The sequence below is a fragment of the Lygodium microphyllum genome, chromosome 9 (assembly GCF_053477565.2).
Source record: "Lygodium microphyllum isolate KBCC chromosome 9, Lygodium_microphyllum_v1.1.10, whole genome shotgun sequence".
In the NCBI taxonomy this organism is placed as follows: domain Eukaryota; kingdom Viridiplantae; phylum Streptophyta; class Polypodiopsida; order Schizaeales; family Lygodiaceae; genus Lygodium; species Lygodium microphyllum.
This window is the reverse complement of record NC_141143.1, coordinates 24,977,678-25,003,045: the sequence shown is the minus strand read 5'-3', so window position 1 is coordinate 25,003,045 and position 25,368 is coordinate 24,977,678. Positions and strand designations below refer to the sequence as shown.

Here is a 25,368-nt window from a genome sequence, read left to right as displayed (position 1 = left end):
TCCGTAGAATGCAATAGAAAAGTAGGATTGATCCGATGTTGGCAACTCTTTATACTCACTTGTTGCACGTATGGGCAAATGTACAGTGCTCATTGTGGAATGGCTCAAAGAATATTATACATAATGCTTCTAAGAAACTCAAGCAAGTTGATGGTTTAACTCTTGATGCATATATAGTGTTGGTTTAATTCTAAGAAATTCAAGCAACATGATGGTTTAATTCTTGATGCATAATGCCTACCCGCACTTTGCCGCGGATACACCTTTGGATTGTGTGGGTGATGACACTCACAAACAACTAGCTTGTTATGACATGAATCTTGGTACTCAAGCATTTGTATGGTTTATGACCAAAGTTAAAGTCCTTTGATTCGTCTACTTCAGTCAAGCAAGCTCTACTAGATTTTGAAGAATTAACCACCTTGCTCTTGCATCTAAAAGTTGTTCAGTCTTTTGGTGCACATAGATGGATTCAAAACTAGTAAGAATGCAATATTTTAAGGAGGCTAAGCCATTAGGGAGTGAAGTTCTTTTAAAAAACAAAGGGACTTAAAGTTCTTGGTTCTAGTACTAGTTCAACCTCTTTGCAAATTCCAAGCAATCAAAATCAACATGAAGCTAGTCCCAATGGTAAAATCAACAAGAAAGAAGATATTTGATCACTAGTCCCTATGGTAAAGCTCTTGGCAAGCCAAAAATACTCAATGTCGTCAAAGCATGAAGCATTGTTACTATGGAATTATTTATAATTGTATCAATCAGTGGCCTAGAAGAAAAAGTAGTGTGAAAGATACAATATAATATGGTCATTATGCTCATTTTTTAAAGTAGTGTGAAAGATACAAGATAATATGGTCATTATGCTCATTAAAAAATCCTAAAGATTAGTCAATAACATTATTTATCATCACCCACATGCAAAATGCTAAGTCCAATAGCACAACCATTGAGAAACAATGTTTTGTTGACTTTAAAGCTTCCAATCATATGACCTCACTATAAAGTTGAGGAGGTGGAGAGAATCAAGGGGTTCACCCTTGAGGCCTCTTTCAAATTTCAAGCCTTCTCCAGACAAAAATCCACATAAATAGGCCATTGTACTTATGATTAACATAATTCATTTTCATCCATTTACCATTGTTTTGTGTGTGTGTGTGTGTGTGTGTGTGTGTGTGTGTGTGTGTGTGTGTGTGTGTGATAATGTTGCAAAACTATACAAATAAAAATGCTGAAGGAAACCAAAATGTGGATTCCACATAAACTCACACCAACACAATGCAAAGCATTATCAAGCCAAATTGATAAGATAAAGGTAGCTAGGAAATCAAGCCCAAAAAAACCATCATGGCAAAGTTTAAAAAGCCTATGCATTAGTTAGTTTAGGAACATTGAACTATGTAGCAACTCTTGCAGCTATAGTATTTGGTTTCTATTTGAGTCTTTGGTACCCTGAACTAGATTGTAACTTGAATTATGTTGTTTCATTATGTGCATCTTCGAGGTGACTAAGACAATATTAATATGATTTCTCTTGCTAGATTTCGCTTAGTTTATCATTGGTTGCAAGGTCTAATTCATGTGGACGGCCTCTCTATTGAGGTAAAATGGGATTTATTTCTCTTCTACTATATCTAAAGTTCAAACCTCAAAAGGCCAAGTATTTGCTTGCTCATAATATCAATGACCTTGTTCGACTTTGTGGCATTATTTGGAGTACAAAATATGCGCAAGTTCAGTTACCCACTTGCTATAAGAGGACAAACATGGTCTTGGTTTACTACGGGATCTATGCACATTGCAAAATAAACTTTTGCCCAACAGGATTTGGACTAGGCTACCCTTGTACTCATATATGAGAAAACACAACGTTGTTAACCCTTCATATTAATGGGATATCCCCTTGCATTTGACAAGGGGGACAAAAATGTGTTAAGACCATTGTGTGCATTGTGCCTTGATTTTTATGGAAATCAATTGATTACGCTATTTGCATGTTGATAGTATTACAATCTCCTTTTTAGAGTTACATCTCACATCTCTTATTTAGGCAAGGAAAATCATAGGATTACCCATAGTAAAAATTTAGGGTCTATCTATAGCACAATGGCTATTACATTGAAGTTTTAGCAAGCCTATTTTTCTTCAACCATTTTAAAAGTGGGTTTACTTGGGAAAGTGATTCTGAAGCAAAGACACTTCAGACTACTCCATGTAGGCCAGGCAGGCCGATGTAATTGCATCACCTTTATTGAGAGTAGCATGGGATTGATGCAGGACAGTGGAACGGTGTATGCGAAAATTCTTATTTTGCTGTCTAGAGAAAAGACAGAACAGAGGCCCTTGAGATATCACAGTTGGAGCCAATCACGGCCCGTGAGTCGCTTACATGACCCACCGCTCGGAAATATGAAACAGATGTGACTGGCAGCAGCTGTGCAGAGACGAGTCTTCCACTAGAGCTCCATACTTACACTTGACTCTTGAGCCTCACAGACTACCAAGCAGTCTAATTTTGTAATCACAGAGAACCGGCAGTCAAAGAAAAATGCTGCGTCACAAGGCGATTTGTCAGTCGCTTCACATCCTTAGTGGCTTAATTGACGTCTTTTTGAAGCTTATAAAGCTGACGGATGCTCCCTGAGGCTGCTCAAAACAAAACCAATGTTTCTCATTAGCCTTGTTCTCACAGAGCTCGGGAAATGTCCACATCTGTGTTTGAGCTACATTTTGAGTTCTTGACTCACCATAAAGCCACTCTTTGAAATGCAGGCGGATGGCATGTGAGAGTTCTGCTTTTCTTGGTTCATTTGTCTGAACACTCCTCAATGCTTCTTTCAGTGTCTCAACAGACTTGATCTACCACAATCCCAAACGAGCAAAAAGTTACATCAAGTGACTCACATTGTGAACCCTTGCCAACAGTGTTCTTTTGGCGGGAAGGTAATACTCTGAATCGTTGGATCCACAGCCATACTTCATAAGAGTAGTCAAGCAAGGTAAAATGTGCAGTTATTGAACAGTCTGTAGCTAAATTAGAGTTAGATTACAGTGGCGTACTGATGGTGTACGGCTTATCTACAACCTATGTCTAGGCACGCATGCAAGAATGAGACTAAGGGCACAAATCAAATTTATATATACGCATAGTATTGATCTGGGCTTTAATCTATCTTGTAACTTCAAATGGAAACAATGTCCTTACAGTGGTCTCCTATTGTTGCTACTATATTTTTGTTGCATGTACGCTTTCATGTCATCAACTCATTTCTACCAGTTGATAATAGTCGCTTGAGGAAAATCATGGGCACATTAAAAAGCATAGAACTTGACTTCAAATTGGCATGCTTTAACACAATAATTAAAATCCTCAAGCATACCCTTTCCTGCTGAGATAGATAGTAGGGTCTTGGTAACATGAAGGGATTGCGTGTTGTTATAAGCCCACCCTGGGCATCACAATCACTCCATCTTGGTATCTGCAATAAAAATGTGAACCATTGCAATGCCATAAGATGTAACCTTCTCTAACTTTAATGCAAAAACACTTTCAATCAGGAATTCAAATATGGATCTGTTTAATGCTATGGAAAAGAACTTCAAAAGAACGTGACTTTTATAGGTCCATTAACACAGCAATATATGTACATACCACGAAGGATATGAAACGTTCTGGTGGCAAAAGTGATGGACCCTCTGCTTGAGTATCTGCAATACCAGCAGCATGCATAAATGAATCATGAGGGTCCATTGCTCCCAATGTCATTTGCATGTCCCACTTGTTCAAGTTTTGGTCAAAACCAACTTGAGTCAAATGAGCCTCTAATCCAGGATAGAACGTATTATAAGGAGCAACCTATTGAAGACAAAAAATCCAATACTCAAAGCCTCCTTAAAAGAAAGTGACGAGATTGTATTGTCATAAGAGAATCAAGTAGGGTTTACGTCCAAAAGAAGTAGAGGGCAAATACATGAACTATTGAGTTCAGGCAAAGGAGCATGGGAACACAAACATCAATGATTGATTGATTTGCACGTAAGTGCACCATACTTCCTCTTACAAAAGTTGGTGTATGTCTTAGTTGTTTATTTAATATCATCTAGATACTTACATTAAGAAAACAAAAGCAATCAAATCATTTTGCCAATGTAGAGAAAGGAGCAAAAGCAAAGTTACTGTAGAAAGAAGCAGCTTATTTCCTATACTCCTGGCTCCATACTCATGTTGTATGCATTCAAGCTTCCTTCACAAAACGGCTGCAACAAGAAGCCTAGAGGCCTCACCTGGATAATAAAGCAACTAAAAACGAAGACCCCAAGGCACATCGGACATAACCTCTCTTCACCTCTCTGCCAATTATGATATAAACTACACCCCGTCACCAATTGCATAGATTTAATTATAAATTGTTCATCATACTTTGGATAGGAACTGGGCATTGGATGTCCACGAGGATTAGTTTCTTCAGTATCTGCACAATACTCAGCAAACGCATTTGTATGTAGATTGCCTCATAGAGTAATATTGGCCACTAGTAGGCATTAGTATATCTTTCTTTTTTTTCTATCTCCTTTTGTGCTTTTCAAACAAGAGAAAAACTATTAATCGACATGGCAGAAAAATCTAAGGTAGAATTACCCTAATAAGCCTTGTATAGAACTTCAGCGATATAGTAATAAATTAAAGATAGGAAACATAAGTCTAACACAACAGTTGAGTAAAAAGTCAATCAAGTGTTCTGTAATGTCAAACCATGTGGAACTACAAGGTGTCGGAATCCCAAGTATGAAGAAATGCATCTCTCCTCATGTGCACAGAATCTCCTTAGTCTCTCCCATTTGCCACAAATTGTGTGAATACACTCCAAATCCTAGACGGTCTCTAAAGTAGGAATGTCCTATAGGTCAGACTGGGTGCCACACAACAGAGATTATGGCAAACTCCTCTCCACACCAACTGGGCGGCCTCGCATGACCAAAGACGATGCTTTGGAAGTTCCAGATGCTGCCATGGGCAATGCTTGCAAACTCCATCCTGCTGAATGTTGGCTGTAAAGGCCCTTCGCTACACTTCCCGTGTATATATTTTACTTGTACATGTGACCGCACTCTTGCGGGTGTAAATACACTGGTACACACCCAACTCAAGTCTCTACTCTCTCTGCACTCTCTACTGCTAAACACACTCCATTCTCTCTGCGCACACCACTTGGGCATTTTCGCTTTCCTTCAAACTGGTATCAGAGCTTCGGCTAAGGTGTGCGCGCTTCCCGGAGCCTGTGCGAGACATCGCCAGCGCTTCGCTCGTGAAGAAATCAGCAAGTCGTCATCTCTACTGGTCAGGCGAGAGCATGCATGAAACAGGCGACAATGCTACAGGCTCGTTTTTGCTCAGTCTGTAACCAGACAGGTCAGGCGCAGCCATTCCAGCGCAGCCATTCCAGGTCAGCACAGGTCAGGTCGTCATCTTTCCAGGTCACGTTTCTGTTCAGGACGGTCAGGCGACAGTGTTCAGGCCACGTTTTACACAGGGGACAGCTGGACAAACAGTCGCCAGGTCAGAAACAGGTCAGCGTGGACAGGCAACAGCCAAATCTGCTCAGCGACAGTCAGGCGACAGCTGACGTAGTCAGCGTGGACAGGCGGCAGTTCGTTTCTGATCAGCGTGATCAGTCGACAGGTCACGACAGTCATTTTTGCAATTTTTTGTGACTTGTCACATTAAAACAGGCCCCGGATCGCGCGCGCAAGCACAGTTCTCAGATTTGTGCAGATTTGAGCCAGAAAATTTGGGGCTTTTCCAGATTTAGTGCTGTTCATGCATAATACAAACATCTGCGTCAAAATTGCAGACATTGTGCGCGTATAAATTGGGGATTTCGCCAAATTTGGTTAAATTTTGCTCGTTTGAGTAAAATTTCTCAACATTGGACCCATAAAATTTGGGCCTTTTGCTGTATTGGTGAAATTTTGCTCAGCCAAGTCAGATTGGTTGACATTCGTGCACACTTGGACCCGGAAAATTTGGGGCTTTTGCAAAATTTTATGAAATTTTGCTGAATTTGCCCATTTTATGCTCTCGAGAACATGTATTAATGCAATTGGGGCAGATTTATTGCAGAAAATTTGGGGCTTTTCACATTAGTGATGTATTTTGAGCCGATTTGTGCTTTGATAGTGGAATTACAGCAAATTCACTGCTAAGTGGGAGAAATTTGGACTTGGGATGTATCAAATGTTATGAAAAGGCAACTTCTCTTGGTACATGTATTGCTGAATGCTCATTGTGCAGTGAAACAGTGGAACATACAGCACTCGGGTTATTGCATTTGGGCATTACGGTGATGTATTGAAGTGGGAGCTGTCTTGTATGCATATGTATCAGATTTGCTTTGTGTATATGCTGTAATCAGCCCTTTGGACTGAAATTACAGTAAAATATCTGCTTCTTGGGCACACTTTGAAGTGCAAGTTTGTGTATTTGCTGTTATATACAGCAACCTTGCTATTGGCTGATTGCATTCAGCATTCTATTGCAGAAATTTATTGCTGAAAAATGGCTGGAAATGCATCCACTGCTGACACAAAGAATCTTTTTGAGATTCGCAAATTTGATGGCAATGGCTTTGATCTTTGGAAAGATCGTATGCAAGGTATCCTTTTTTTGAAGGATTGTGAAGATGCTTTGGCAGAACAAAAACCTGCTGCTTTGTCAGATGAAGATTGGGCTAAAATGAATAAAAAGGCCATTACTTACATCAAAATGGCAGTTACTGATGATATCTTGGTTGATATCAAGGGACTCAACAGTGCATATGCAGTTTGGGAGAAACTCAAGGCTACATATGAGAATACTACTCCTGTTAATCAGGTCCATCTCATGTGAAAGTTAGTCAACTTAAAGCTTGATGAGTCTAAGCCCGCCTCAGAGCATTTGGCTGCATTTACAGGTATTTTGAGTCAGTTACAGGATGCAGGCTTGCCGGCTTTTAATCCTAAGCTAAAGGCTATCTTCTTGCTCATGACTTTGCCAGATTCATGGGAAGCATTGAGCAACAACCCCAACTTGACATTTGATGGTGTACATGGTTCTATCCTCAATGAGGAGATTAGACGCAAGTCTAGTGGGGAAAACAGTGGATCAGCCTATAATGTTAGAGGACGGACTGAAAAGAAGTCAAATGCTGCAAATAAGCATAAAAATCGCAGCAAAAGCAAAGAAAAACAACAAGATGTCACTTGCTATCAGTGTGGACGCAAAGGGCATAAAAAGCCCAATTGCAGGTACTATAAGAAGAAGCAAGAACGCAAGAAGTAGGCTAATGCAAAAGGCAAAAAGAATGAGAAGGATAGCAGCTCTACCCCTAAAGAAACAGAAAAGGCAAATATGGTATCTGGTGTTGTCATTGAGGAGATAGAAGAAGATAAAGATGCTGATTTGCTGGTTGCATCTTCAGATCCACATGCTATGACAGTGGAAGACATGTATATCACTAAAAGGGATGTGATAGATGCCTTGTTATCTGCTCATGATGGTTTGTCACAATCGTGCATGTGATATTGAAGGAGTGGGCACCATACACCTGGCTCTTCAAAATGGCCAGGAATTGATTCTTCATGATGTTAGGTATATACCTGGCATTAAGAAGAGCTTGCTTTCTGTTGGGCAGTTAGATAGCAGGGGTTACTACACTACCTTTGGTGGTGGAATGTGGAAAATACAGAAAGGATCTATGCTGGTCACTAGAGGTGGTAAAAAGGGAACTTTGTATTATCTTCATTGCAAGGCACTTCCTGGAAAGTTTGTTGCAGTTGCAGAAGTACAGTCATACATGGAGCTATGGCATAAGCGTCTTGGACACGAGCCAAAAGGGTTTGGATGCACTTTCTTCACTTGAAAGAGTTGATGTGAAAAACTCAAAGCTTGACTTTTGTGATGACTGTGTCTTTGGAAAACATGTAAAGAGTTCATACTCTCGTGGAGCCTCTAGGAAGGCATGTATCTTGGATTTAGTCCATTCCAATGTATGTACCATGCCAATAAAAACTCATAGTGGTTTCCATTATTTTGTGTCTTTTATTGATGACCACTCTAGAAAGCTATGGGTTTATTTGCTTAAGCAGAAAAGTGAGCCATTGGATGCTTTTAAAAGGTTTTATGCATTTGTTAGTAATCAAAAGGGCTTAAAACTGAAATGCATAAGAACAGATAATGGGGGAGAGTACGTATCTAAACAATTTAATAGTTTTTGTGATAAAAATGGGATTAAACGAGGGCTTACAGCCCCTTATAATCCGTCATCTAATGGTGTGGCTGAGCGAATGAATCGCACTTTATGTGAGAAGATTCGGTGCATGCTATCCATAGCTAATCTCCCGCAATTGTTTTGGGGAGAGGCACTTAAAACCGCGGTGCATATTTGCAACCGATCTCCACATCGTGCACTTGATAGTGACATCCCTGAAGAGGTTTGGTCTAGCAAACCTGCTTCATATGACCACTTAAGGGTCTTTGGCTACGAATGCTATGTACATGTGCCTGTTGATAGCAGAACCAAACTTGACATGAAATCCCTCAAAGGCATTTTCATGGGTTATGGAGATGATGGTGAAATGGGTTATAGAGTTTGGGTTCCAAGCATGAAAAAGGTGCTACGCAACCGAGATATGGTATTTAATGAATCAAAGCTGCTGAAAAATGCCACATCTAGTGATGTAGACAAAAGGAAAGTGAAATTTCAGCATGATCAGCCACTTAAACAGCCATCAGCCACTGAAAATTCAGCTCCATTTGATGCTGATTATGATAATCAGCGTGTCATTATTGAGCCAGATGCAAATGGGCAGCAAAGGGATGCTGAAAAAAAGTTTGGGCAACAAAATCAGCATGCCGAACATCAATTACAACAGCCTGAAAATTTATTACAGCAACCTGAAAATGCAGTTCAGCAGCCAAATAATGAGGTCATTGACATTCCTTTGGATGTAGATCCATTGCCTGATAACACAGATCATTGGGTGAGAAGGTCTACACGTGTCAGGAGACCCATACAGAGGTTTAATCCCTCTTTGGACTGCATTTTACTCACAGATGAGGGTGAGCCTCTTACATATAAAGAGGCATTGTCATGTGAGTTAAAGAAAAAGTGGGAGCAAGCTATGCAGGAAGAAATGAAGTCATTGTATCAGAATGATACTTGGGATTTGGTTTCATTGCCCAAAGATAGGAAAGCTATTCCTAACAAGTGGGTCTACAAAATCAAATGTGTGGATGGCAAACCAAATACAAAGCCAGGCTTGTGGCTAAGGGTTATACTCAGAAAGAGGGGATTGGCTTTCAAGAAGTCTTCTCACCTGTTGTCAAAATGACCACTCTTCGGGTATTGTTTGCTATTGTTGCATCTATGGATCTTGAACTTGATCAAATGGATGTTAGAACTGCATTCCTGCATGGTGATTTAGAAGAAGGGCTGTATATGAAACAGCCAGAGGACTTTGTTATGCCAAGAAAGGAGCATTTGGTGTGCAAGCTTAAGAGAAGCTTGTATGGTTTAAAACAAGCTCCTAGACAGTGGTATAAGAAGTTTGATGCCTTCATGCTCTCACATGGGTTTAAAAGAAGCAATGCAGATCACTGCTTATACACAAAGAAGGCTGATGATGGAAGCCTTATTATCCTTGTGCTTTATGTGGATGATATGCTTATTGTTGGTAAGCATAAGAGTCAGGTTAATGCATTGAAAAGATAGCTGAATTCAGCCTTTTCCATGAAGGACTTGGGTGCAGCTGAACATATTTTGGGCATGCGTGTGACGAGAGATAGAGAGCACAAGCTCTTATTTCTCTCACAAGAAAATTACATCAACAAAGTGCTTGATCGTTTCTCTATGACAGATGCTAAGTCACTTGGTGTTCCATTACCACCATACCTTAAGCTTAGCAAAGCTAATTGCCCAAAAGATGACATGGCAACCAACTCCATGAAGGGTGTTCCTTATGCTTCAGCTTGTGGATCACTCATGTATGCTATGGTTGCCACTAGACCTGACATTGCTCATGCAGTGGGAATTGTGAGCAGGTTTATGTCGAACCCTGGCAAAGCACATTGGGAGGCAGTGAAATGCATCTTTCGATACCTTAAGGGCACACAAAGAAAATGTATTTGCTATGGAAAGGGTACATTAGATCTGCAGGGATATTGTGATGCAGACACGGCAGGTGACTTGGATACTCGCAAGTCTACTAGTGGGTATATATTTACCTTGACTGGTGAAGCAAAAGATAGTAGCACTTTCTACCACTGAGGCTGAATATATTTCAGCCACTGAAGCTTCAAAAGAAGCTGTTTGGCTTGGTCGCTTGGTCAAGGATTTTGGGCTGCCCACCAAAACACCTGTACTTGGATGTGATAGCCAAAGTGCTATATGTCTGGCTAAGAATGCCATGTTTCATGCACGTACAAAACATATTGATGTACGGTACCACTTTATCAGACAAGTTCTGGATGATGGTCTAGTCACACTAACTAAGATCAAAACACAAGATAACCCTGCAGATGCTCTCACAAAAAATCTTGCAAAGGCTCAGCATGAGCATTGCATTCGACTAGTGGGAGTTGGTTAAAGGTTTGCTCATGATCTTTAAGTGGGAGGTTGTTGGGTGTAAAGGCCCTTCGCTACACTTCTCGTGTATATATTTTACTTGTACATGTGACCGCACTCTTGCGGGTGTAAATACACTGGTACACACCCAACTCAAGTCTCTACTCTCTCTGCACTCTCTACTGCTGAACACACTCCATTCTCTCTGCGCACACCACTTGGGCATTTTCACTTTCCTTCACTGAATCTGGGCCAACCAGCTCCCTACTGCCAGGCCCCCATGTGCAAGAAGCCAAATGAAGTAAGACACCCTCCGCAACCTCCAACTATCCCATAGCTGTCCCTAGATGGTCCGGCCAAAAGCATCCGTGATGTTGTGCTCCACCCAATCTCACTGCCCAAGGGCACCCAATCCATCTGTAAGACACCCTCCGCAACCTCTGACTATCCCATAGCCGTCCCTAAATGGTCTAGCAAAAAGCATCCATGATGTTGTGCTCCACCCAATCTCACTGTGCAAGGGCATCCAATCCATCTCCTCTTGCATCAGAACATGTCTGCCAATCCTATCTGTGTAGGCCAAGAAGCTCTGTGTTTTCTCGGTGACTGCCATGACTGCCGGCCAAAGCCACTCTCCAAGGTCCCACTCCAGCTCATCTAGAGGCCAACTCCCCCAAATCTAGAGTGCTACTCCTAAAACTCAGCCCAAGGTACATATGTGTCTAGCCGCCTACTGGTCTTCCCTTGGAGTACGATGACATGGATCATCCTCCAGGTGATGGCTGGCAAATCCTCATCCTACTGTCCTCTATCAATGACTAGCCAACCACCAACCTGAACTACAAAGAAAATGCTGGGGGAAGCACCACATCAAAGCCAGCCCGCCACTTGGAGGGGAACGCCCATCCGCAAAAACCAAGCAGCCCACGCCTCTCAAGGCTGCACAAGCTCTCTGGTGGTAGGATCTAGCCAGTTCTATGTGATCACTGCATCAGGCTCCCTCCTTGTGGCCTCGATACCCCTTTGACATCTTGTCGCCTGCTCTAGAACCTCGTGATCCGTCATCCTGTAAACATCCCACCACACACTCAGAATGCGAGCAGGGCTAGCCTTCCAGCCAGCCCACTGGATGCAAGGGTGCTCTCCTAAGTTCTAACCCGTCAGTCTTGAACCTAAGGATTCTAGACAATAGGCTGATGGTCAATTTCCTCCTGGCAAATTGGGGACTGTTGTACAAGGGCCTTCCACAAGCACTACCAAACCTGTAACCACCTGTGAAGGAAAGAGGATCTAGGTGGCACGGTCGGTGCTGTAGTGAAGATCCACCTCAAAAATGGTCTCCATTTCCCACCTAGCCAAGGTCTGCACTTCTGAAAGCCCTCCCGAAGGACTTTCCACATCTGTCCACCAGGGGTGAGCCCTTAGACCACTAGCTTGCCCAATAAGGCTAGAGTGATAATTTGAATCAATGATCCCAAAACCCCCCTTGGAGCAATGAGGGATGGTAGTCCCCCAAGCCACCTGTTGAGATATCGAGCTCCACTCGTGATACGCCAGGGTGACCGTTGTGTATTTATATCACCGACTTGTCAGTTGCAGACGCGGTTGGTACACCGCCCATGAATAATAGCTACATGATAGCTATCCTTATCTACTCTAGTTCGTGGCTCAGTTAGTATGCCACCTTAGTTAGTTGAGTTTGGTTTTGAGACCCATATATAGGGTTCTTCTATTTCTTTGTACTTGAGTTCTTTTTGGCTTACACAACTAAGAAGAGGAAAACTGTTTTCAGCCTCCACCCTTGTGTGTATTCCCCCATTGTGCAAGCAAGAAAGCTACAAGTGAGACTCCTTCCTTCTCTCCCACAATCTTGACATGGTATCAGAGCCTTGTTCGTGGTAAGGAGCTCAAGAAAGCAAGCCAAGCTCGCGGTGTTCTGGTAAGAGGAGCAGTGTTGCTTTCATTTTCTGTTTTGGGAGCAGATCTCTGCAGGTAGCATAGCCGGAAAGTGCAAGAGTGCATTGTCTCAAGTTGAGACGCCCTTCGCGGTGAAGCAAGAGGGCAGTATATGCTGCGGGCGAGGGCTTTAGCCCTCGGCGACCTTTTTTTTTTATTTGAGGCCATTTCGGGGCCTGTTTTGGAGGCGGAAGTTTTCTGCACGCACTCAAGAAAAGGCCCAGTTTTATGCTGTGCAGCCACTATTCTATAGGTCGGTGAAAAGTCACTGTAGAAATTGCATCGTATGCTTGTGCGCAAAGACATTGGGAGTTACAGAATCATCCTTGGTTCCTATTTATGCAAAATTGTCACTAGGAAGTGACTGTGTGGTCAAATACCACTTTCGCCAGTTTTGGCGAAATGCCCTTGTGAGGGTGAAGCTGTGTTTTTTGCAGTGACAGAATTTTTTGCAGTGTTCTGTAATGGCGTCTGATTCTCTTTCACAGATTGTCACTGAAAAGCTTGACAAGAACAACTTCCAAGCATGGAAGTTTAGAATGACGAATTTCCTCATGGGAAAAGGATATTGGGAATTTGTTGCAGGAAATGAAGAATAACCAGTTCTTCCTGATGTTCCCAATCAACAGCAAATGCAGGCATTTAAAGCATGGCATGAGAGAGCCAGGAAAGTTATGTACTGGCTGTCTATCAGCATTTCAGACTCTATGATTGTGCATATTCAAGATGCAAGTACGCCAAAGGAGGCATGGGATACTTTGTCAAAAATGTATAGCACAAAAACGCAAGCCAGGAAAATGCAACTCAAGCAAGAGTTGCATAATGTGCAAAGAGAAAATATGAGCATCAATGACTACCACATGAAGGTGAAGAAGATTGCAGATGCACTTGCTTCCATTGGATCGCCAGTGGAAGATGATGATTTAGTTTCTGTGACCTTGAATGGTCTAGGAAAGGATTATGCACAGTTTCGGACATCCATTTCAGTTCGTGAAAGATTTCCTGATTTTGAGGAGTTGATTGCTCTTCTAATTTCTGAGGAGCAGAGAAATGGTGGTGCATCTTCTTCAGGAGGAACTTCAAAAGAAGCTGTCTTCTACTCAAATGCTGGAAGAGGTAGAGGCAGAGGTAGAGGAGGCCGATTTGGAGGCCGTGGTAGAAATCAGAATATGCAGCAAACTCAAGAAAACCAGTCCTATGGAGGAGGACGTGGTAACTCTAGAGGCAGGGGGAGCCAAAGAGGTCGTGGTGAATGGCAAAGAGGCCAAAATACAAACAGTAATATTGAATGCTACTACTGTGGTAAAATGGGTCATATGGCTAAAGACTGCTATAAAAAGCAGAATGACATCATGAATGGAAAACTGCAACAAGGGAATTAAGCATCTTCTAGTAGACAGGGTGATGACAGAAATGAGCATTTGTTCATGGTGTAGCACATGAACAATTCTGTGACAAGTGCAGAAGAAAGCAATGATGTATGGTATGTTGACTCAGGTACATCAAACCACATGACAGGTCATGCAGAATGGATGGAGGATGCAAGGAAAATGGAAAAACCAGGATTTGTGGAGACTGGTGATGATACTGCACATCCTATTGTGCAGATTGGAAAAATTCATTTGTCTATGCAAGATGGGAAAAAAGAAATACATGTCCGATGTATTTCATGTCCCGAATATCAACAAGAATCTGGTTTCTGTTGGTCAAATGGTTGAGCAGGACTTGCAGGTCAGATTTAATCCTCATGGATGCTTTGTTGAGGATATGAAAAATAAAGATCGCTTGATAGCAAAAGGAAAGAAGAAGGGCAGAATGTTTACGTTGGATGCAGACATGTCTGAATTGAGTGCAACAATGTTTGCACATGGGACCGGTGTAGTTGCAGATATTGATATCTGGCATAAACGCATTGGTCATGTTAATGTACAGCGACTTAAATCAATGCAGGCCCAAAATATTGTTGCAGGTTTGCCAAAATTCAAGGTTGCAGAAATGCATAAGGTATGTGAAGCCTGTCAGTTTGGAAAACAGGCAAGGAAACCATTTCCTAGACATGTTCAAGAGAGTAAGAAGCCATTGGAATTAATCCACTCTGATGTGTGGACAACTAAAGCTGCATCTCTTGGAGGCTGTCATTATTTTGTCAGTTTTATTGATGACTATAGCAGAAAAGTTTGGGTGTATTTTATGAAAAAGAAAAGTGAAGTTTTTGGGCATTTCAAAACCCTTAAAGCTATGGTTGAAAAAAAAACAGGCCTGCAAATAAAATGCCTAAGGTCAGATGGAGGGGGAGAGTACCTCTCAAATGAGTTTGCAAGGTTCCTGCAGGAGCATGGCATAAAGCAGCAATATTCATGCAGTCATACCCCACAACAAAATGGAATTGCAGAAAGGAAAAACAGGCATATTGGAGAGGTATCTCGTGCCATGCTCAATGAAAAAGACTTGCCAGATTTTTATTGGGCTGAAGCAGTTGCTACAGCAGTCTACATCATGAATAGGACACCCACTGCAGCAATACATGGAATGACTCCAGAGGAGAGGTATACTGGTAGGAAACCAAATATTTCTCATTTGAAAATTTTTTGTTGCATTGCCTATGTACATGTGCTAGATGAGTTGAGATCCAAGTTGGATCCAAAAGCTGAAAAGTGCATCTTTATTGGTTACTCTCTGCAGCAAAAAGGGTATAGATGCTATAACCCGTTTATTCGTAAGTTTACAGTGAGCAGAGATGTTTTTGATGAGATGAATAGCTGGTATAAACCAGTAAATGTGATTGATGATGTAGATGCACAAAATGGTAATGCTGCACAGAATTCACAGCAGCAGTCACAAAATATTAGTGGACCTGGAGCGTCCTCTAGCAGTGGTTCACATTCTTCGCCATGGACAGGCAGATTGAGATCAGAAGAATCTTCTCAAAGTAATGCAGATAGTAGTATGCAGGCATCACGAAAAGGAAAAGAGAAGGTTGATCAGCCCATGTTTGATGTGAACGCAGGTCACTCTTATGTGGATGGTGAATCCAGTGGCTCAGAACAGAGCATTGATGATGAGTTGGGTATTCCTTCTATTGTTACACGTGGAGTAAGGAAGACCAGGGATGTTTTGAGAGCACCTGGGAGTGAACCTACTTTGCGCAGGTCTACCAGAGCTAGGTATCCTGTGGATAGGCTGAAATATGATGGATTTACAGCCATTCACTATGCATATATGGTTAAAGTGATACAGGAACCAGAACCCACTTCTTTTGAGGAAGCCATGGGAAAAGAAAAATGGGAGAAAGCCATGGATGAAGAAATGGATGCCTTGGAAGCAAATGCTACATGGGAATTGGTACCTTTGCCTAAAGGTAAAAATGCAATTGGCTGTAAGTGGGTTTATAAGGTGAAGCACAATGCAGATGGTTCTGTGAACAGATACAAGGCAAGATTAGTAGTCAAGGGGTATGCACAAACATATGGCATTGACTATGAAGAAACATTCAGTCCGATTGCAAGGATGGCAACCGTAAGAGCAGTCATTGCTATGGCTGCATCAAAGGGATGGTCTTTACATCAGATGGATGTAAAGAATGCCTTCTTGCATGGTGATTTGCAAGAAGAGGTCTATATGGAGCAGCCATCAGGTTATGTGCATGCTGTTCATCCTGAGTTTGTTTGCAGGTTGAAGAAAGCCTTGTATGGCTTGAAGCAAGCACCTAGAGCATGGTCTGACAAGATAGGACAGTATCTTGTCACTATTGGCTTTCAGATTTCCAAGGCAGATTTCTCACTTTATGTGAGAAAAACAGAGAAAGGTATTATGCTACTTGTCATTTATGTTGATGATTTGATTATGACAGGTGACAGTGATAAAGATATCCTTCATGTGAAAATGCTATTGAAGCAGAAGTTTGAGATGAAGGATTTGGGAGAGCTGCGTTATTTCTTGGGCATTGAGGTGATTAGATCACCAAGTGGGATACAGCTCTTGCAGAGGCAGCATGGATTGGACATGCTGTCCAAATATGGGATGACAGGCTGCAAGCCTATTTCAGTTCCTTTGGAGCAGAATGTGAAGCTGAGCGCAGATGCAAGTGAGCTTCTGGAAGACCCTACTATGTACAGACGCATAGTAGGAAGTTTGATTTATATGACTATTACCAGGCCAGATTTGAGCTATGCTGTTGGATTGGTAAGTCAGTTTATACAAGCTCCAAGGAAATCGCATTTGGATGCAGCTAGACGCATACTCGGGTATGTGAAGTCCACATTGCAGTATGGACTATTTTATGAGACTGGGGTCCAGATACAGCTGCATGGATACACTGATGCTGATTGGGCTGGTAGTATTTCTGATAGACGATCTACCAGTGGATATGTGTTCTCTTTTGGAAGTGCTGCAGTCACTTGGAGCAGCAAGAAACAGCCTACAGTTGCCTTTTCGAGCACAGAGGCCGAGTACAGGGGTGCAGCAACGGCTGCATGTGAGGTAGCTTGGTTGCATAAGCTACTTTATGATATGCATCAGTCTACAGATGGGCCAGTTGTCATTTATTGTGACAACATGAGTAGTATACACTTGGCAAATAACCCAGTCTATCATGCTAGAACAAAGCACATTGAGGTGCATTATCACTATGTGCGAGAGAGGGTTTTACTAGGTCTTATTGATCTAGTTTATGTCAGCACAGAGGATCAGATAGCTGACATATTCACGAAGGCATTGGGCGCAGAGAAGCTGCGCAAGTTCAGAGACTTGCTTGGTGTGTAGGAATTGGGATTGAGCTCAAGGGGGAGTGTTGAGATATCGAGCTCCACTCGTGATACGCCAGGGTGACCGTTGTGTATTTATATCACCGACTTGTCAGTTGCAGACGCGGTTGGTACACCGCCCATGAATAATAGCTACATGATAGCTATCCTTATCTACTCTAGTTCGTGGCTCAGTTAGTATGCCACCTTAGTTAGTTGAGTTTGGTTTTGAGACCCATATATAGGGTTCTTCTATTTCTTTGTACTTGAGTTCTTTTTGGCTTACACAACTAAGAAGAGGAAAACTGTTTTCAGCCTCCACCCTTGTGTGTATTCCCCCATTGTGCAAGCAAGAAAGCTACAAGTGAGACTCCTTCCTTCTCTCCCACAATCTTGACAAAGCCACCTTGGTATAGGAATCCCTAGATCCATCTGAACCAACCCAAAGGAGGTTCCACACCAGATGGTGTAGATAAACCACATATTCTGAGAAACACCAGTAGCAAGCAATGTACCAAGCTGTCACCAAGAGAACTTGGTTGACCGTTAGGTCCCTACTAGGATCCAGATGGTGTAGATAAACCACATATTCTGAGAAACACCAGTAGCAAGCAATGTACCAAGCTGTCACCAGGAGAACCTGGTTGACCGTTAGGTCCCTACTAGGATCAAGTACCAAGACGAACTATTGGGCTGCAGTAATGTCAACTCCCACTTGGAATCCAAGGTATTCGACAATCTGAACCCTATCACCCATCTGAAACCCAAGTGGATGCCCCACTCGTTGCTAGAATCTAGGCCTGTGTAAGGAAACCGACTAACTTTCACCAATTGATTTCGCACCTACAGCTATGCAAAACATCTCCGGTGCCAATCTTACTCTCTCCACCATCACCTCATCATCCTCAACATAAAGAGCCGTGTCATCAGAATACTTTGACTCCACAAACTCTCTCTCTGCTCTCGTAGGAAGCCTAAGGCCTTGCAAGCCCTTCACTCTGGAGTGAAGAAAGTAGGACATCACCTCCCAAAAGAGGAAGAAAAACCTTGACAGACGCACGTCTCCAGCCAAAACTCTACCCGTCCCTGCCCTCCGATGATCATTCTACTGGCACTTGATCTATATAATACAAATACACCTTTGATCCACTCCAAAGGAAAGCCTAGCCGTGCCATAGTACCCTCCAAGAAGTCCCAATCAACCCTATCATAAGCCTTCTCAAAGTCGAGAAGAAGCACAACCACCCATTGGCTGTTGTGATGTGCCCACTCTGTGACCTCCAAGGTGAAAACATTGTTCAAGATACTCCTAACCTAGACAAAGCATGTGTGAGTGTCATGAATGATATCTAGGAGGATGGGGTGGAGTTTGCTGCCAATCATCTCAGCCAATGCCTTATAGGGAATTGACAACAAGGTGATTAGTCACCACTTAAGACAGCTCCAACCGGTCTTTCCCTTTGGGAAGAAGATTAACTAGACCAGCTAATATGCTGCTTGGCATCCATCCTGACATGAAGAGTGAAATGCTCATAGCAAGGGTCCTTCACCTCCTCCCAGTATGTAAAGCCCTGGACAGCCCGTCCTGTCTAAGGTATTTCTGCCACTCTTATGACTGGAAAGCTTGGGGTAGCTCCTCCTTAGTGAAAGGGGAAAGGAGGGACCAACCCATCTCCCCTATGACAAGGAATGGGATCTAGCCCCAACCCTTCTATTTGCCTGGAGCCACTACATTAAAGACCACCTCCCATTGGAAGAACTGCAAGTAGAAGTTAGTGATAAGCCCCATCACATCTTGTAGGCAAGAACAAACCCTCCCATTGGAAAAACTGCATGTAGAATTTAGTGATAAGCCCCATCACCTCCTATAGGCAAGAACAAACCCTCCCATACTAGTCGCAAAGGCTGCAGATTTGATCCCCCGCGGTGTACGGCTAGTGCACCTAGAAGAATTCTCTGCACATTGTGTCCCCTTTCCGCACCCAAAAAGCAACTAGGGTGCAGAAAGAGAACTCTGATCGATTGTCCTCTAGGCATGCACAAGTCGTCCATGCCTGCATCTCCTAGGTGTGGAGGGTAGGGTTCCCAAGAGACTCCTATACCAACCTCTGAATAGCTGCTAGATCCCTCCAAAGGGCTCTCTCCTCCTCCTAAAACTGCTACCAAGCCTGGAGGGCCACCTCCTGACAAATCATGTTCAACTCCCCCAAAGCCTTTGCAACCTCCTTTGCAATCCATCCATTCTATGCCACTCCCTGGTCCATAGTTGCTTGATTTGTCTTCTCACCTCCTCATGCCCATTGGTCAAATCTGAGATACAGTAGGAATGAGGATCAAGGACTAAAGCAAGAGTATCAAGTGCGAGGAGAACTAAGGCATGATCTAATAAGGTGGTCTCGTCCAGCTGCTCCACCTACCCTCTTCAACTGCACCCCCACTCTTCTATGTAGAAACCATCCAGCCACTCCAAGAGTACACCATCCAGCTGCCTATGTCCCCAAGAGAAGTCTAGGGAACCATCACACCTAAGGAAAGCTAGGTCTCTCCAAACATCTCGAGATCCTGCTGCAAGGATAAAGACCTCTTGGGCCTTCTGCTCCTCATCCTCCATGTCTTGAAAGTCCATGCATAAGCCCTGCTAGTCCTCTAATGTTTACAAGTTGTTGAAGTTGCTGCCAACACTCCAAAAGTCTTCCATGGGCAAACCTGCCACAATCTCCAAGTAGAAACCTATGCTAGACATTAAGGATCCCAAGGGACAAGTCCCCAATGTCTAGCCTAACATATAGAACTCTCCCAACCACAATCATCCCTGGTCTTGCACACAAGCTAGCAAGCTTGGGCCAATCAAAATACACACTCCACTCATGTCATGGATGCAGATGGAGTACTCCCAATAGGTGTGTGATCTGCCCAGGAGTACCTTCCCCAACCCCTTGGCCAAGGAGGGGATAAGCTATCCTCTCGTAAAAGTAAAATGTCAATCCGTCCAACAAGTGCCGACTGCAACTCTTGTCAGACAATCATCTTCCCCGGACCTCTTGCCCCACTATAGTGAAGGTTGTTCACACTCTAGGATGCTAGGTGTAAGCTCATGGGGAAAATGTAGGGTTTTCCAAACACACACCTAGTTGGCATAATAGAAAGAAGACAATGAAGAAGGGGAGTTGTGTAACATACACTAGCACTTAGCAACAGGCTTAGAGGGAAAACTTCACTCCCCTATGGTGGTCTGAGAACAGAGGAGGGGGGTGAGGTTCACTCACTGTACCACTACAAGTGCCTCTGGATCTGGTAGTATCAAGTGCCCTCAGCAAACAACCACTCAATCACATCCAACAATAGTCACCACTACTGTGAGGCCCAAAGAAGGATAATAAGGTGTTGGAACTCTGCCCCATGCTGCCAATTACTGTCCATCATGCACCTCGACCACTACTCTTGCAATAACTCTCGACCAACCTCTCCAAGCCATTGAGAGAGATGCTTAGACACTTGGTTCCACAGGACCTCCACATGTGTCTTTGTCCAACTGCCAAAGTGGGAAGTTTGGAGGAAGAATAGAATAACTCATGTGGAAGAAGCTAGGCATGTAGGAGAAAAGTGTGGCTTGATGTCTTAGCAGAGGAGCTGGAGGCGGTGTGCGAGGAGCCGCTTGTGGAGAAAAGATACTAATGTGTGAGGCCTATCACTCCTTGAGGGTGAGGACCGAGTGTGGAAGGGAGCAAGCAAGGATAGGGGTGATAGTCAAGGTTTTGGGGGTGGTAGCTGGGGTTTTGTTTTGCACGAGGGTGTCACATTGTAGGTAGTGGTGGTTAGTGGCAGTGTGGGGGTGGACACAAGGAAGCAGAGGGTGGCGATGGAAGCAACACGGAAGGTACACCTCAACCGTCGGTCCAAGTGTCACATAGTTAGCGAATAGTATGGTGAAGTCAATGGAGACCAGCCTTGATCTTTATGAGGCATTCAATTTCTTGGATTCCCTATCTCCTTCAAAGTGGGATTCACAAGAGGATCTCTTGGTTTGCACCAATGTGGCTCTTCCATTGTGAAGCTGTTCCAACTTATCACGTACCTCAAAGGGGGATTCACAAGGGGGTTTTAGATCCGTTGCACCATTCATTGGTGGATATTCATTCCACATGGTGCGAGTTGTGGCCTTCGTCATCCTCCCAAGGTCTTCAATATCTATCTAAGCTAGAAGCATGGATGTTTGAACATGCCTTCGTATCCTGCATTCCATCTTGTCCAGCATGGAGATAGATAGTCTCCTCTCTCTCTAGGCCCAAGAATCAAGCTCCTCTTTTGATTAGAGACAAAGCTAGCAATTTCTCTTCCTCTTCTAAGGCCAAGTTTTAGGCATCTTTGGTTATCACCCTAGATACCATTATTCTCTCAAATTTCTAGCTATGGTAGAGGCGTTTTCTCACCTTTTCCACCTGATTCTTGAACTACGAGCCAATTCAAGTCTTTTCCCATTCTTCCTTTCCCAAATTGTGGTGGTAGAATTCTTTTCACTCCCATCTAAGCTACTCATGGCCTACCTCACTAAAACTCTTGCCACAAATCTATTCTTAATGGGGAATCCTATTGCCATTTTTTTAACATTGTAAATAAGGAGGGAGAAGTTTGACTCTCTCCCCTTCCGCTACTTCTTACGTTTGAGAGGAGGTGTTGAGCCACTATAATTGAAGGCATGCATCAACACAAATTATCATGTATTAACGCCTAATTTTACTCCACAAAAATAACCCCAAAGGATTTATATGTCAAAAGGGCATTTATTTTAATCAATAGCACAAATGCCCAAAAACCCCCTACATAATGATGTGTTGTGGCCATCCATCCATATCCCTCTCACTTTTCTCTCTCACTAATCATTACCATTCATTCCACTCCTCTCTGAGTTTCTCTAGCAACGCATACCCTACTTGTTCAGAACGCTAGGCTTAAAGCCTGGTTTGATAGGCACATCAAAAAATGTTCCTTTGAGAAAGGTGGCCTGGTGATTCTATATTCAATAAAAGAGAATATGCCATAAACAAAAGATCAAACTCTGAGGCCTTGGACCCCAGCACGCCTATGTAATCAGCCACCAGAGAGGCAATGTGGAGTTAAAACCTTAGATGGGTAAATTATGGGACATTTCAATGGCAGTTGCATCAAAAGAAACTATCCTGCAAGGCATTATTTGCATGAGCCACCCACGAAGGAGCCTGGTATTCCAATCAAGTACATCATGGTGACAGCACCATCTCACACTTGAGCCTGCTCACACCCCCTTGGAGGAGGTGCCTCCTTGATCAGGAGGTGGCACCCTGTTGTCTAGTGGTGCTGGCCTGCTGCCCCGCCTGCCATCTCCAATTTGGATAGTTCCACACTGCCTGGGAGGACATTGCCAGCCCTGGCGGATCACCGCCAACTGCTATCCCTCAAAGACCTTAGTAGATCATTGTCACAAAACCCCCTTGGCATATGATCCCACCATTCTCATCATTGGCAGATATAAGTCATCATCACGTGCTGCAAGAGACATCTGCCAAAACATTTTAGCTTATATTGGAGTAGATATTGCAGCACCCAATGAGAGACATTGCGATACAGGGACAATGCAACATGCATAAGCTAGATCCATACTTCAAGCGCCATCTACATCTTCTATTAAGATTTCTTTGTTCAACTTTTCTTTGCAGCCATAGGATTGTATAGTTCAATAACCTTTTATTTCACATCTTCATTGTACTCTATGATGAGCTCTCTTAAGTTATGCTATATGTTGATGTCTGCAGAGGGCCTACATATATCTCTTTCTATCTTTCTCTCATTGACGTTTAAGCCATCCAATTTAATTTTCCTTACAAGCAAATTCTAGATCCTAAGGACTAATCCCCTCCTAGTTTGGCTGGAGCTGCATGAGTAGCACCTTTGGATTGGGAGGGCCACATGGTAGATGTGCTTGATTGAGACCTTGGCAAGTGGAAATGATATTTCTCTTCAATCTCTCATAAATTCCTTAAGTTGTTTTTCACCTACAGTGCAGTGCATATGTGCATTGACATAGCAAGATGAATGGAGATGTCTTCAAGATCTTTAGCAACCTCTCAGGGTGGCAGATTTGGAAAGGTCATTGTCAAGTCATCGAACCGGAACCTAGCATTTCATTATGCTCTGCTGTCAGAGGATGTTGGGAACAACTTCGAGAGGATTATCATGACACACAAGTTAGCCTTGACTTCCTTCCATATGTAGCAGCTCTCTTCTAAAACCCTGTGTATTTTTTGATAATTTTGACGTTAGCCAATCTTTTTATCATACAATAGGTACACTGAAATACTCAAATAGTTTGAGAAATATGAATAATGATCGATGTTCCAAATGACATTTGATTTAGACAAGCTAAAAGACTGACGATGTTTAATCTGGCCACGTTACACATCAGATTGGATAGAGCTCATGATCTTTCTACCATTCGAAGAGCAAATCAAATGACAGTGTTTTTGAGACCCCAACATACACATATACACATCCCACATTCATTGAAAATCAAAATCAACCAGATGTATTGAGCATTAAGTTAGAGAGAGCAGGTCCTGAGGAATACCTACATATTATGGGATACTTAGACAATATCTTTCTCCTCTATTGGAAATTTTAAGCCAGCTCTTACATGTCATGCATAGCAAAGCTGTGTGTGAACTCTTCTTGATAGAGGTACATAGGTGCATAGAGGTTACACTATAGACGACATTCACAACTACATCCCTGACTCATCCCATAGAACAGTCATCCAGAGGTGAAGTTCTTCTCTTTTCATTTTGTATATTTTTCTGTTTATACCCAGCTACTTTAACCAAAAAACATGCATCAGCAGGAAAGCTAATAGGCAGCAAGAGAGAGAATATTTACAAAATAGTGCATACAAATATGAGAAAGAAGGATAAAATGAAACAAAGAACGAACTTCATTGTAAAGGCTTTTGAAACCCGTCCCATCCCCCCTGCGACCCTCCCCTGGCCCAAAACGGAAAGGGAAAAAGAAAGAAAGAAAGGGACCAGCATCAAGCTCCAGCAAGCAGCTACATAGGAAGAAAGAGAGAAAAAATGAATATTTATCGCACAAGACAAAAGGCAGTCAAACTAACAACTGTGCATGCCACAGATTGATTGATAAGGATTGATATCGTCCTATTCACCTTCCCAAAACAGATTACAATGCAATGGCAGTTGCAGCACTCTCTAAAATCCGAATATGCATCCACCATACATATTTTTTCTGGTTTATTACACTACAAACATTTTGCATATTAAAGGAGATGAACAAGCAGCAGCAGCACCTTAGTCTAAAGCTTGTCAATATTTTATCTCAACCTCATTACCTGTACAAAACAATAACACAACTCACAAGCAAGAATAAGATGCAACTGGGTCGGTTATTAGAAGACAAGTCTTTGACCCTTACTTGCAAACTATGATTTTCACCATAAATTAGTGGTATTTGATTTACTGCCATGTGGAACAAGCATTCCCTGCAATTTGCGATGCATATTCGCACTGTTGCAACAATCAGCTGCACCCTTTCACAATGTTCAATGCGTACAGCCTGTCATCCACATCAGCCTTCTGTATCATAGACATAATTTATCAATGAATCTCAAAATTTAAAAATTGCACGCTAATGCAACACATTCACAAGAATCGCCTTTCAAGAATTTGATTAAAGTGAAACTTTCAGGTTTAACAATGGGGAAAGGTCTTTGGCCTTGAAGTTAACTATGATCATTTGTTTGTATAAGCCATAGTGACAGTATAATCTTGATAAATGGAAACAGTTCTAAGATAAACTAGCACAAGAGGATAACCTAGGAATGGATGCGAAGAGTGCAATGGGTGAGGATTGTCCAAATTTGGGCGGCAGCTGGATGCATGTCTTGACGGCCGAGACGAGAGAAGAGGGTGGTGGCCTAATGAAAAATCCGCCCATCAAATTTGGTCCCCTCAAAAAAGTGATTGCCCCATTTTGAGATAAATCAGCCCACCCTCCGTAAATCGTCCTGCTAAATAAAGATTGGCCTA

The 25,368-nt window shown here is 42.7% G+C and overlaps 1 protein-coding gene across 3 annotated transcripts in view; it reads right to left on the bottom strand.

Moving 5' to 3' along the window:
- Nucleotides 1-1,958: 1,958 nt before the first annotated feature.
- LOC148030878 (uncharacterized) overlaps nt 1,959-25,368 on the bottom strand; it is a 66,425-nt gene continuing 43,015 nt past the window's right edge. For 2 of the 3 annotated variants that reach the window (XM_087684414.1, XM_087684413.1), the window contains 5 exons: nt 24,755-24,895; nt 3,650-3,853; nt 3,378-3,476; nt 2,745-2,856; nt 1,959-2,643 (listed from right to left, as the gene is read on the bottom strand). In XM_087684414.1, the coding sequence (XP_087540540.1) occupies nt 2,594-2,643; nt 2,745-2,856; nt 3,378-3,476; nt 3,650-3,853; nt 24,755-24,895 (606 nt within the window). In that variant the 3' untranslated portion in view covers nt 1,959-2,593. The remainder of the gene's footprint in view (nt 2,644-2,744; nt 2,857-3,377; nt 3,477-3,649; nt 3,854-24,754; nt 24,896-25,368) is intronic. The other variant, XM_087684415.1, reaches the window with a different exon arrangement.